Source organism: Mugil cephalus, chromosome 5 (assembly GCF_022458985.1).
Source record: "Mugil cephalus isolate CIBA_MC_2020 chromosome 5, CIBA_Mcephalus_1.1, whole genome shotgun sequence".
NCBI lineage: Eukaryota > Metazoa > Chordata > Actinopteri > Mugiliformes > Mugilidae > Mugil > Mugil cephalus.
The window spans coordinates 12,454,344-12,468,113 of NC_061774.1; the positions used below are offsets into that span (position 1 = coordinate 12,454,344).

The 13,770-nt window shown below is 41.5% G+C and overlaps 1 protein-coding gene across 1 annotated transcript; it reads right to left on the reverse strand.

The window, feature by feature from the left end:
* Positions 1 to 11,011: 11,011 nt before the first annotated feature.
* LOC125008575 (protocadherin-10-like) lies at positions 11,012 to 13,476 on the reverse strand. The gene has a single exon (XM_047585866.1). It carries the CDS (start codon positions 13,470 to 13,472, stop codon positions 11,043 to 11,045), a length of 2,430 nt encoding a protein of 809 aa, XP_047441822.1. The 5' UTR covers positions 13,473 to 13,476; the 3' UTR covers positions 11,012 to 11,042.
* Positions 13,477 to 13,770: the final 294 nt, after the last annotated feature.

Genomic DNA, 13,770 nt, shown 5'->3' on the forward strand with positions numbered 1-13,770 from the left:
TTTAACAATCAGGGTATTTACAACGGCGACAATAAGAACAGACAATGCTGTGCTAATACTGAAAAGAAAATGTTGTCAAGAGGTGGGATCAAAATGCAATGACGACGAGCTGTGTGCTGCTGACATTTGATAGTACACTGACACCATGCGACCGAATGTCTCGCTGCATACAAGACTGACGAAGTTTAACCACGTTCATGGTAAATATTTTTTACAGCTGAATGCGGATTTCTGAGAAATCATAGCAGAGTTTTTGGAATTGAGGGAAGGTGGTATATTCAGTACTAGACAGGAGTTTAAATTGAGTTTAAGTAATAATGGATATGTTTCAAGTTTGTGGCCCAGTATTGCATCATAACCTACATTCCACCCCTTCCTTCCCACGACCATTTAAAATAATAAAAACAAATAACGACAAATGCATGGATGGACGTAGTAGGGATAGCAATACTGATTTTGCTAATGCAGCAGGTCCCGCTATCTGAACATAATTAGTTCTTAGGTTCTGATTTATTTCATGTATTTTAACTGCATGGTGATGACATGACAAGCAAGTCATCTTGACTTTTTTATTTTACTGAAACTACTATTCACTTGACATTCTTTTCAAATTGTTGCCAAATTTTTAACATGAAGAGATGCTTGATTTACTTCTGCCCATTGAATAATATGAGGTTAAACACTGAGAAAATGTCAGTCTGTCAGGGAATAGGTGTTAAAACCAACTAAGACAGAAGTAAACACAAGAAAAAAAAGGACTAACTTGATCAACACCATGGACAGCAACTGAGAACAAATGGTATTACATTTGTAATTTGTTCACACACTTGAAAAGTCAACATGTTTTTTTCATTGCTGTCATACACACCTCTGTGGATAGGTTTTTGTTGTGTATATTTAGTTTGATATGGTTTAGTCTTTTTTTTTCTTGCAATATGTTTGCCCACAATGACCTGAGATATAAATGTGCAGTCAGTCACACCGGCATTTTAAATTTGTCTCCAAGAGTAAAGACAAAACTAGACCTGAAAACATAGAATATGTGTAAAGTCAGACAATATTTTTTTCCCTTAGTTTCACATTTTATATCTTAGGTTAGTTTAGTTTTTATTTTCCCAGTCATTTGCAATGCATAATGACAAGGGTTCTCACAATTTGTTTCTTATTCCAAAATTATCAACACAAGTAGGTGAAGATATCATTGAATACTGGTTGGTGATTTAAAGCTGTATTAATTATCAGTATACTGGTTCTCCACAAACCATAACCACTGCTTAGATGTGAAGGTTGTTTGAAACTCTCTTACCTCCTCAGATGTCCTCCTCCTGTCAGGTAGCACTAGAGTATTTGCGTGGCTGCCCGGGACTATAGTAGATCCTATACTCATTCTGGGTCCAACTAACATGTACCGTTTGTCTCCAGATCGGTACTGGATGCTGTGACACAGTGTCCCATCATAATTTGGTTCTTGTAGATATTTAGAAGTATAGTCTGTGGATTTGGAGCACTGCATTGCAATCAGCACAATGATACTGATGAGAAAAAGAACTGAAACTGAGCCCAAAGTTATCATCAGGTAAAATGTAACATTGTCCTCTTCGTCTACTTTTGCTGTACTTTTAACATCAGAAGCTGCAAAAGCCTCTTTGGGCTCCACCAGTTTGACAATGACAGTAGCTGTTGCTGAGAGTGAAACGTTCCCATTGTCTTTGACCAGTATGATCAGTTTATGCTCAGCCTCGTCTGTCTCTGTCAACGAGCGAAGTGTCCTGATCTGTCCTGTGTAGCGGTCCAAACCAAAGAGACTGTGGTCAGTAACTTCCTGCAGTGAGAACAGCAACCAGCCGTTATATCCTATATCAGCGTCATAGGCTCTGACTTTAGTCACCAAGTGTCCTGCGTTCACGTTGCGTGGAATCTCCTCCACACCTTCAGCAGAGCCGTTGGAGCTGAGTGGATACAGGATGACTGGAGCGTTGTCATTCTGATCCAGAATGAACACGTTCACTGTGACGTTGCTGCTCAGTGACGGAGAACCAGAATCTGTGGCTACCACTTGGAACTGGAAAGTTTTCAGAGTCTCAAAGTCAAAACTTTTCAGTGCTGTGATTCGTCCATTATCAGAGTTTATGTTTAGAAATGAAGATATTTTATTATCTTCGCTTCCATCTCTGACAATATGATAGGATATCAGAGCATTATCGTTCTCATCACGATCAGAAGCTTTAACAGAAAACACTGAAGCTCCTGGATCATTGCCCTCAGTGACATAGAAAGTATATGGGCTGAGTAAAAACTCTGGACTGTTGTCGTTCACATCTGACACAACAACACTTATTGTCTTTTCAGATGATAATGGGGGCTGGCCAGCATCTTTAGCCGTTATAGTCAGGTCATAATGTGATTCCTTCTCTCTGTCTAGAGAAGATTTGGTTACTAATGAAAACATTTTATCTTGCAAGGAGGGTGATAAAGTGAAAGGAGCATCTTCATTTATCATGCAAAGAACTTTTCCATTGAGACCAGAGTCCAAGTCATTTACACTGATAAGAGCGACTGTAGTTCCAGGTCTTGAATCTTCAGTGATGGAGCTGGAAAATGAGGTAACCTCAATCTCAGGTGCATTATCATTTATGTCAATTATTCTAATAATGACGCTTTTCTCTGTTGTAAGAGGAGCCAGACCTTTATCTGATGCCTGAATTTCAATTTCATATTTGTCCTTCTCCTCATAGTCTATTAAACCTTTCACTGTAATGTCACCTGTCAATGGATTGATGTCAAATAGGTTCAATATGTTTTGATTCATGCTCTTGCTGAAGGAGTAAACTACATCTCTATTTGGACCATCATCTAAATCAGTGGCATTCACTTGTATCACATTTGTACCTTCTGGAGCATTTTCACTCAGAGTCACTGAATAATCATCTTTTGAGAAAACAGGCGCATTATCATTGACATCTAATACGTTTATCAAAATATTCATGTTGCCAGATTTTGGAGGTTTGCCTCCATCCAGCGCCGTCAGTATTAATGAGTGGCTTTGTGCGGTTTCCCTGTCTAAAACTTTCTGTACAACCAGTATAGGTATTTTACCATCATCTCCTTTATCTTTAACTTCCAAACGGAAATGATCGTTGTGGCTAAGTTTATATTGCTGCACGGAAAACTGACCACTGTCTCGATCCCTCGAAGGTTTTAGCTGAAATCGTGCTCCAGGCAACACGGACTCAGAAATCTCCAGGGTTGTGTCCTTCTCTGGGAAAGTGGGAGAATGGTCATTTACGTCTAAAACTTCAACTCTAACGTAATGGACCTCCAATGGGTTTTCTAACACCGTTTTTACATTTACTACACATGTGCTACTCTGAGTGCACACCTCTTCTCTGTCGATCTTTTTGCTCACATACAGGATGCCGTCGTTTGGATTTATACGGAAAAGGGAATCCGCTCCACTAGACACGATCCGATACTTCCTTTCTATCAGGGTACTTTTATCCAATCCCAGGTCCTTTGCTATGTTTCCAACCACGGTTCCTTCGTTGACCTCCTCGGAGATTGAGTATCTTAATTGTGCTGAAGCCACACTGCACAAAAGAACAGCAATTATACATCCAACCAACAATCCTCTCGCTGTTCGTGGCTCGCATTGTCTTTGTTCCATCGTCCAACCCGATCACATCAATAATCCGCCACAAGGATAATATCGCCGTTGTACTGACGGATTCTAGGTCCAAACGTGCAAATTTACACTTTCTTCTTAACCAGAAAATCGGCACAAATCGTCACTTTAATCACAACGAGCTCAGAACCTATACTGCCAGTGTCGAAATGAGACTGCTGTCAGGAGGTGTAACAAACAGAGTGACGTCCAGCCCCTGTAAGGACGACTTATACTGACACCATGCGATTTTATTTCTCATTGCGGAAACCTGGGCGCACACTGGTTCATTTAATGTTTTGATATATTTGCATTGGTATGTTGCAATTGCATATTAGTGTTTGCCTCTAATATTACAAATGAGTGTGATATTTACTTCATATAATAACTATAATATGAATGAAGAAACTGCTGTGATGTTATTTCTCCCAGATAACGACGTCAAACGTGTTCAGTACCAAGCCATCATAAAGTTTTCAACCTTTGCAATACTGGTAGCTCAAAGATGCAACAATATGTCGTTTGTGGCTCAGTGAAAAATTGCATATGAAGCACATCTGCTATTCAGAAATAAGTCAGCTTCCATTGCTCTCCACTTTTTTTAATGAACAACCTATCTAATTTCATCACAATTTTGGAAACAACAAAACACTGCAGACCAAAATCCTTCTGCCCCTCTTCAGACTAAGTGCAGGATGGCAAAACCATTGTGACAGAAGTTAGGAAGATGGTGATGAAGTAGGTGACTACAGAAGTTAAAAATAATGTCCTATTGTATGTTACAACGTCCATTTTTTATTCTAGCAGCAAGCATGTGTTACAACATGGAATCCGAATGATAGGGTAATCAAGTGGTTAAGTGATTTATTCTCTGCTCACACATTCATATAGGTGAATATGCCTTACCTCTTCAGAAGTGCGTCTTCTATCAGGTAGCACTAGAGTATTTGCGTGGCTGCCAGGGACTATAGTAGATCCTATACTCATTCTGGGTCCAACTAACATGTACCGTTTGTCTCCAGATCGGTACTGGATGCTGTGACACAGTGTCCCATCATAATTTGGCTCTTGCAGATATTTAGAAGTATAGTCTGTGGATTTGGAACACTGCATTGCAATCAGCACGATGATACTGATGAGAAAAAGAACTGAAACTGAGCCCAAAGTTATCATCAGGTAAAATGTAACATTGTCCTCTTCGTCTACTTTCGCTGCACTTTTAACATCAGAAGCTGCAAAAGCCTCTTTGGGCTCCACCAGTTTGACAATGACAGTAGCTGTTGCTGAGAGTGAAATGTTCCCATTGTCTTTGACCAGTATGATCAGTTTATGCTCAGCCTCGTCTGTCTCTGTCAACGAGCGAAGTGTCCTGATCTGTCCTGTGTAGCGGTCCAAACCAAAGAGACTGTGGTCAGTAACTTCTTGCAGTGAGAACAGCAACCAGCCGTTATATCCTATATCAGCGTCATAGGCTCTGACTTTAGTCACCAAGTGTCCTGCGTTCACGTTGCGGGGAATCTCCTCCACACCTTCAGCCGAGCCGTTGGAGCTGAGTGGATACAGGATGACTGGAGCGTTGTCGTTCTGATCCAGAATGAACACGTTCACTGTGACGTTGCTGCTCAGTGACGGAGAACCAGAATCTGTGGCTACAACTTGGAACTGGAAAGTTTTCAGAGTCTCAAAGTCAAAACTTTTCAGTGCAGTGATTTGTCCATTATCAGAGTTTATGTTTAGAAATGAATATAGTTTGCTGTCTCCATTTACCTCCCTTATAATATGGTACGAAATTAGAGCATTTTCATCCTGGTCACGATCAGAGGCCTTTACTGAAAACACTGACGCTCCTGGACTGTTATTCTCAGTGATATAAAATGTGTAGGGGTTTGATGAAAACTCAGGAGTGTTGTCATTTACATCTGACACAACAACACTTATCGTCTTTTCAGTTAAATAAGAAGGTTCACCTGAATCCTTTGCAACAATTGTTACATCATACTGAGAAATAATTTCCCTGTCCAAGCCTGACCTGGTTACAACAGCATACATGTTTTCTTGTAATGAAGGAGATAATGTAAAAGGAGCATCTTGTTTGATTGTGCAAATGACTTTACCATTGATACCAGAGTCTAAATCATTTACACTGATTAGTGCCACTGTAGTTCCTATCTTTGAATCTTCCTTGATAGAGCTAGAAAATGATGTTACTTCTATCTCTGGTGCATTATCATTTACATCAATAACTGTAATGATAACACTTTTGTCTGATGTCAGAGGAACTGGTCCTTTATCAGAGGCCTGAATGTCAATTTCATAACTTTTACATTCCTCGAAATCTATCTGACCTGTTACTTTAATTTCACCAGTGTTTTCATCTATACTAAAGAGTTCCTTTAACTTTGAATCAGCTTCGTTACCAAATGAATATATTATTTCACCGTTTGCGCCCAGGTCCAAGTCTGTTGCGTTTACCTGAATTACTAAAGTGCCAACGGGAACATTTTCTTTAAGTGTCGCAGTATACGACTCTTTAGTGAACACCGGGGAGTTGTCATTCACATCAAGTACATCAACAATTATTTCTATATCGCCTGACTTCGCCGGTTTGCCCCCATCCACAGCTGTTAAACGCAGCCTGTGTTTCCCAGACGTTTCTCTGTCTAGCTGCTTCTGCAGAACTAAAAATGGCACTTTACGGTCTTCGCCTCGATCCTTGACTTCTACCCTAAAATATTCGTTGTGGGTGAGTTTATATTGCTGAATGGAGAACTGGCCTACATCGGAATCGCGAGCAGCCTGCAGCTGAAATCTTGCTCCGGGTAGAGCCGACTCTGAAATTTCAAGTCTTTTCTCTTTCTCTGGGAAAACAGGCGAGTGGTCGTTTATATCAAGTATTTCCACTGCCACGTAGTGAATCTCCAGTGGGTTTTCTAGCACCGTTTTCAAGTTGATTACGCATGGGGTGCTACGTTCGCACACCTCCTCTCTGTCTATTATTTTTTTCAGATAGAGGATACCATCGTTTTGATTAACCTGAAAAAGGGGTTCGGTTGAGCCTGCGACGATTCGATATCCTCTATCTTTGAGAGCACTCTTATCCAGTCCCAAGTCCTTAGCTATATTCCCGACGACTGTTCCATCGCGAACCTCCTCGGATATGGAATATCTGATCTGTGCAAAAGCTCCACTCGATAGAATATCCAAAACAAATATAAAGACAAACCAGTACCGTCGCTCCCTCCATGGTTTGCCATCCCTTTGTTCCATGACTTCGCCGGTTTGTAATAAAGAGGTTAATAAAAGACGTCGTGTTTCTCAAACCAGTCAGCGCACTATGCTCCTGAACGCCAGCCAAAGTCTGTTTTTCCAAAATCCGCAGAACATGAAATGCTCTCGCTGATGCCAAACGCGATAATACGTCCAGATATTCCGTTTGAGAAAAAATAAATAAATCGAGGGCTCGGTTCAAATGTAGCCCGTGACGTAACGCACTGTCAGATTGGCGGATTGAATGACCTACACCGACACCAAGCGTCGAAGCGGGTGTTAGCACAGACGACAGTATCTCTTCTACCAAAGTAAAAACAGAAGGCGATATATGCCACGTTGAAGCCAACAGATCGTGTTGTGGGGAACGGATTTGCCACATAACTATACACAGACATAACACAAATACCCATTGGAGTTTGCCAGTTAACTTCCAGTCCACATAGTACAAGTAACCAACGCACCTTCAAATTAAATGGATTCAACTACGGTTTATACAAAATTAGCATGAAATCTCAGCAAATGCACAACAACCGAAAAGCAGAAATAAAGTATGTAACGCACAGAAAAACAATGTCATCCTAACACTAAACGTTTGCAGCGAAAATAGCACCACAGACAACAGCCATCACAAGGACATTAAACTGAACCAGTTTCTATTTTCGTAAACTGTATCAATGAACACTTTTAGTGACGACAGGCTTTCACTTGGGATTTGCCGAAAACAGAGGTCATAGTCAGTTACTGTACAATAATCTTACCTCCTCAGATGTCCTCCTCCTGTCAGGTAGTACTAGTGTATTTGCGTGGCTGCCAGGGACTATAGTAGATCCTATGCTCATCCTGGGTCCAACTAACATGTACCGTTTGTCTCCAGATCGGTACTGGATGCTGTGACACAGTGTCCCATCATAATTTGGTTCTTGTAGATATTTAGAAGTATAGTCTGTAGATTTGGAGCACTGCATTGCAATCAGCACGATGATACTGACGAGAAAAAGAACTGAAACTGAGCCCAAAGTTATCATCAGGTAAAATGTAACACTGTCCTCTTCGTCTACTTCCGCTGCACTTTTAACATCAGAAGCTGAAAAAGCCTCTTTGGGCTCCACAAGTTTGACAATGACAGTAGCTGTTGCAGAGAGTGAAACGTTCCCATTGTCTTTGACCAGTATGATCAGTTTATGCTCAGCCTCGTCTGTCTCTGTCAACGAGCGAAGTGTCCTGATCTGTCCTGTGTAGCGGTCCAAACCAAAGAGACTGTGGTCAGTAACTTCCTGCAGTGAGAACAACAACCAGCCGTTATATCCGATATCAGCGTCATAGGCTCTGACTTTAGTCACCAAGTGTCCTGCGTTCACGTTGCGTGGAATCTCCTCCACACCTTCAGCAGAGCCGTTGGAGCTGAGTGGATACAGGATGACTGGAGCGTTGTCGTTCTGATCCAGAATGAACACGTTCACTGTGACGTTGCTGCTCAGTGACGGAGAACCAGAATCTGTGGCTACGACTTGGAACTGGAAAGTTTTCAGAGTCTCAAAGTCAAAACTTTTCAGCGCAGTGATTTTTCCGTTGTCAGAGTTTATGTTTAGGAAAGTCGTAGGCAAATTTTCTCCTCCCCTGTTTCTGAATATTTGATATGAAATACGAGCATTACTACCCTCGTCACGATCGCTGGCTGTTACTGAAAAAATACTAGCTCCTGGGCTGTTACTCTCAGTTATGTAGAAAGTATAGGGGTTCTGTGAGAACTCTGGGCTGTTATCATTCACATCTGACACAGCAATGATGATAGTTTTGTCTGATGATAAGGGCGGTTCGCCTGCGTCTTTAGCAACAATTATTACGTTATATTGCGCCTGCTGTTCTCTATTTAAAAGCTGCTTAGTTACTACAGAATACATGTTATTTTGTAAGGATGGGGTGAGCAAGAAAGGCAGATCTTGGCTTATGTAACACATGACTTTTCCGTAGAGACCAGAATCTGAGTCTTTTACACTAATCAGCGCCACTGTTGTTCCTGGTTTTGAATCTTCGGGGAGCGCATTTGAAAATGATGTCACTTCGATCTCTGGTGCGTTGTCATTTACGTCTATAACATTTATAATGACGGATTTGTCTGTTGTTAGCGGCGCTGCACCTTTGTCAGAGGCCTGGATATCAATTTCATATCTCCCACTCTCTTCAAAATCTATGAATCCTGCCACTGTGATAACTCCATTCGCCTGGTTTAAATTGAATCGCGCACGTACCCGTGACTCCACGTCGTTTCCAAACGAATAAACGACTTCACCATTTGAACCTTCATCCGAATCTGTTGCATTAACTTGGATCACCGTCGTACCAAAAGGAGAGTTTTCTTTTAGCTGCACAGTGTATAAATCCTGGGTGAACACTGGAGGGTTGTCATTAACGTCAGAGACATTAATAATTATTGTCATGTTACCAGACCTTGGAGGTTTACCTCCATCAAAAGCTGTAAGAAGTAACACATGCGTCTTAACTGATTCTCTATCAAGCGTTTTTTGAAGAACTAGACTGGGGCTTTTACGGTCTTCGCCACGATCTTTCACCTCTAAACGAAAATGTTCATTCTGACTCAACCTATACTGATGAACGGACAATGAGCCACTATCCGCATCACGGGCGGCTTGCAACTGAAATTTGGCTCCTGGCAATGCCGATTCAAAAATCTCTAACACTTTTTCATTCTCAGGGAAGCTCGGTGCGTGGTCGTTTACATCCAGAATCTCCACTGCGACATAGTGAACTTCTAGTGGGTTTTCTAACACGGTTTTCAGGTCGATCACACAAACCTTGCTTCGGTCGCACGCTTCCTCTCTGTCAAGTTTTCGGTTCACATACAAGATACCGTCGTCTTGATTTACTCGAAAAGGCGGCTCTGTCGCACCGTAGACAATACGGTACCCCCTCTCTTTCAGTGTGGTCTTATCAAAACCCAAATCCTTCGCGATATTTCCAACAATAGTGCCTTCTTTAACTTCTTCAGAAATCGAATATCGTAATTGTCCTGAAACGCTGCTCCAAAAAGGAACCAAAATTATAATATATGCAATCCATTTTGTCCGAGCTCTCCATGTTTGTCGTCGTCTTTGTTCCATGACGTGAAGATAAAACATTCAAGATATTGCCACCTTCAAAGATCTATTATTAAAGTGTAATTATTCCGCTACATTCGGCATTATAAGCCGATCTTTTTCCAGCAGAGAGATTTTTCTGCTGAATTGTGTATTTCAGCCGTAAGCACGAATGCTGTTCTCGCAGTAATGACATGAAAGGAAGGGGACGGGTCTTGTGGATGTGACGAAAACACGCGGATGCATTACTGTTAGTATACTGACACCAAGTGAGCGAGATTCACACTGCATGTCTGTTTTGAAATGTTAAAAATAAAAAACGATACAAAATGTGGACTTCAAACTAAATGTTTTACCAATGAGAGAAACAGCACCTATCACAGTGCCGCTGAAAAATAACAGTTTAGTAATAGTAACAGGTAGCCAAGAATATGGTAATACAAACTGGAGTATACACCAAAAGAACGCCAAGGGAGTTACAAAAGAAAGATTCAGCACCACGGACAGCGACAGTTTGCGCTCAAACGGGGGATTTTCGGATGTACACCACCCGCGGATGAATTAGGTTAAACTTCTAAAAAACAAACAAAAAATGTCTACCACACATATCACTATTTGATTATGCTGGAGTTCCGGTGCCGGGTTACAAACCAAACTACTCATTCGATTTGCATGTATATGACTAATGCTATCCAGTCAAAACTGAAAACCCACAGCCCTTACCATGACACCTGTATAAACTGACTGATACTGAAAGGTTTTATCCAATCTGCAGGAGGTGGGTTCTGCAATTGTATTAAAATCTCTTCAATTTCCAATTATCTAATAGGTGCACTGCCAACAACAACCTTGCTTCATCACCATAAACGTAAAACAATTTGATCTCACAATTACAAATCAGAAATCATGAAAAATAGAGAGACATCCATCCAATTTTTGAACTTCAGAGCATGTGATTGATGTACAAGTTGTGCATTTGGGCTGCCACAAAAGATGTAATATGTTGCTCGAAAGGTCTACAGGAGAGAACCTAAAACTGAAAGTCTTACCTCCTCAGATGTTCTCCTCCTGTCAGGGAGCACTAGAGTATTTGCATGGCTGCCGGGGACTATAGTAGATCCTATACTCATTCTGGGTCCAACTAACATGTACCGTTTGTCTCCAGATCGGTACTGGATGCTGTGACACAGTGTCCCATCATAATTTGGCTCTTGCAGATATTTAGAAGTATAGTCTGTGGATTTGGAGCACTGCATTGCAATCAGCACGATGATACTGATGAGAAAAAGAACTGAAACTGAGCCCAAAGTTATCATCAGATAAAATGTAACATTGTCGTCCTCGTCCACTTTTGCTGCACTTTTAACATCAGAAGCTGCAAAAGCCTCTTTGGGCTCCACCAGTTTGACAATGACAGTAGCTGTTGCTGAGAGTGAAACGTTCCCATTGTCTTTGACCAGTATGATCAGTTTATGCTCAGCCTCGTCTGTCTCTGTCAACGAGCGAAGTGTCCTGATCTGTCCTGTGTAGCGATCCAAACCAAAGAGACTGTGGTCAGTAACTTCCTGCAGTGAGAACAGCAACCAGCCGTTATATCCTATATCAGCGTCATAGGCTCTGACTTTAGTCACCAAGTGTCCTGCGTTCACATTGCGTGGAATCTCCTCCACACCTTCAGCAGAGCCATTGGAGCTGAGTGGATACAGGATGACTGGAGCGTTGTCGTTCTGATCCAGAATGAACACGTTCACTGTGACATTGCTGCTCAGTGACGGAGTACCAGAATCTGTGGCTACAACTTGGAACTGGAAAGTTTTCAGAGTCTCAAAGTCAAAACTTTTCAATGCTAAAATGTCTCCACTTTCAGAGTTTATGTTTAAAAAGGATGCCACTTCATTCCCTTGACCAACATTCCTTAGAATATGGTAAGAAATAACCGCGTTGTCTCCTTCGTCACGATCAGACGCTCTGACAGAAAACACCATGGCTCCTGGGGAGTTATTTTCTGTGATGTAGAACGTATACGGACTTACTATAAACTCTGGACGATTGTCATTCGAATCCGATACATACACAGTTATCGTCTTCTCGGATGTTAAAGCTGGATCTCCAGTGTCCTTAGCAATTATTGTAATTTCATAATTTGATTGTCGTTCTCTGTCCAGCTGTGACTTTGTGACTACAGCGAACATGTTATCTTGTATTGAAGGGGTTAATGTGAATGGGCTGTCATCGCCGACATAGCTGATTATTTTTCCATTCATACCAGAGTCTAGGTCCATTATGCTTATCAACGCCACGGTCGTTCCTGGCCTGGAGTCCTCTGAAAGTGCACTTGAGAGTGATGCCACTTCTATCTCGGGAGCATTGTCATTTGTGTCTCCAACTTTAATTATAACACTTTTATCAGTTCTGAATGGGATGCTTCCTTTGTCAGAGGCCTGTATATCAATATCATAACTATCTTGTTCCTCATAGTCTACATGGCCTTTTACTATTATTTCCCCAGTAACAGGGTCGATATCAAACACTTCTCGAATTTTACCTTTTACATTACTGCCAAATGAATAAACCACTTCCCCATTTGGACCCTCATCCAGATCAGTTGCATTAACTTGGATGACTGTTGTTCCAACAGGGGCGTTTTCTTGTAGCACGGCTACATATGTGTCCTTGGCGAACACTGGCATGTTATCATTAACATCTAAAACATCGATGTATATTTCGACTGTGCCCGTCTTAGGTGGTGTTCCGCCATCTATCGCCGTCAGTACGAGTTTGTGTTTACTTTTGGCTTCCCTATCGAGCTGTTTCTGTAACTGTAAAATCGGTGTTTTACCATCTCTCCCGCGATCTTTAACCTCCAACCGAAAATGGTCATTCTGGCTGATTTTATAATGTTGAACAGAGTTTCTGCCTCCATCCGGATCGTGGGCATTTTCTAACTGATATCGTGCTCCTGGCAACGCAGACTCTGAGATCTCCAGCCTCTTCGTTTTTTCGGGGAATGTGGGAGAATGGTCGTTTAAATCTGTTATCTCTACCGTAACATAATGTATTTCTAGTGGGTTTTCAAGAACAGTTTTGAGGTTAATTAAGCATGCATCGCTCTCTTTGCATACTTGCTCTCGGTCTATTTTATGGTTCGCATAGAGGACCCCGTCATTCTCATTTACCTTGAAAAGAGGTTCAGTCGAGCCGGGCATAATGCGAAAACCCCTCTGCTTCATTACGTTCAGGTCTATTCCCAAATCTTTTGCTATATTCCCAACAAAACTTCCTTCGTTAAGCTCTTCTGTTATCGAATATCTCAACTGTGCCGAGGCTGCTTTAAAAAATAAAAGAAAAACCAGTACGCCGAGCAAGGGTGATCGTGGTCGCCATGAATCTCGTTTCCTTTGTTTCGTGCTGTGAGCAAAAAGTATCATTCCAAATGTATCCATCATTGTTCAAGTTTCGATTTTGTATCCACCAGAACAAGTATCAGATCGTCTTATTCTCGGAATTTATTCTTCAAGAACAAATAATAAAACATTGCTGCGAGCCTTCTCCAAGCGTATCAGCTATACGTTGTTTAACAGGAATGAATGTGGAAGGGGCGGACTCGTGCACCTTGCGCTGACTCTACCAGACCTTATACTGATAAGGTACTGCCACCTTGTGAATGTGAATAAAAGTGCATTCTGTCAACCAAACTGACGAGTACTCATTTCAAGAGCTTTTATTTAGGTTCGAGTTACGCCA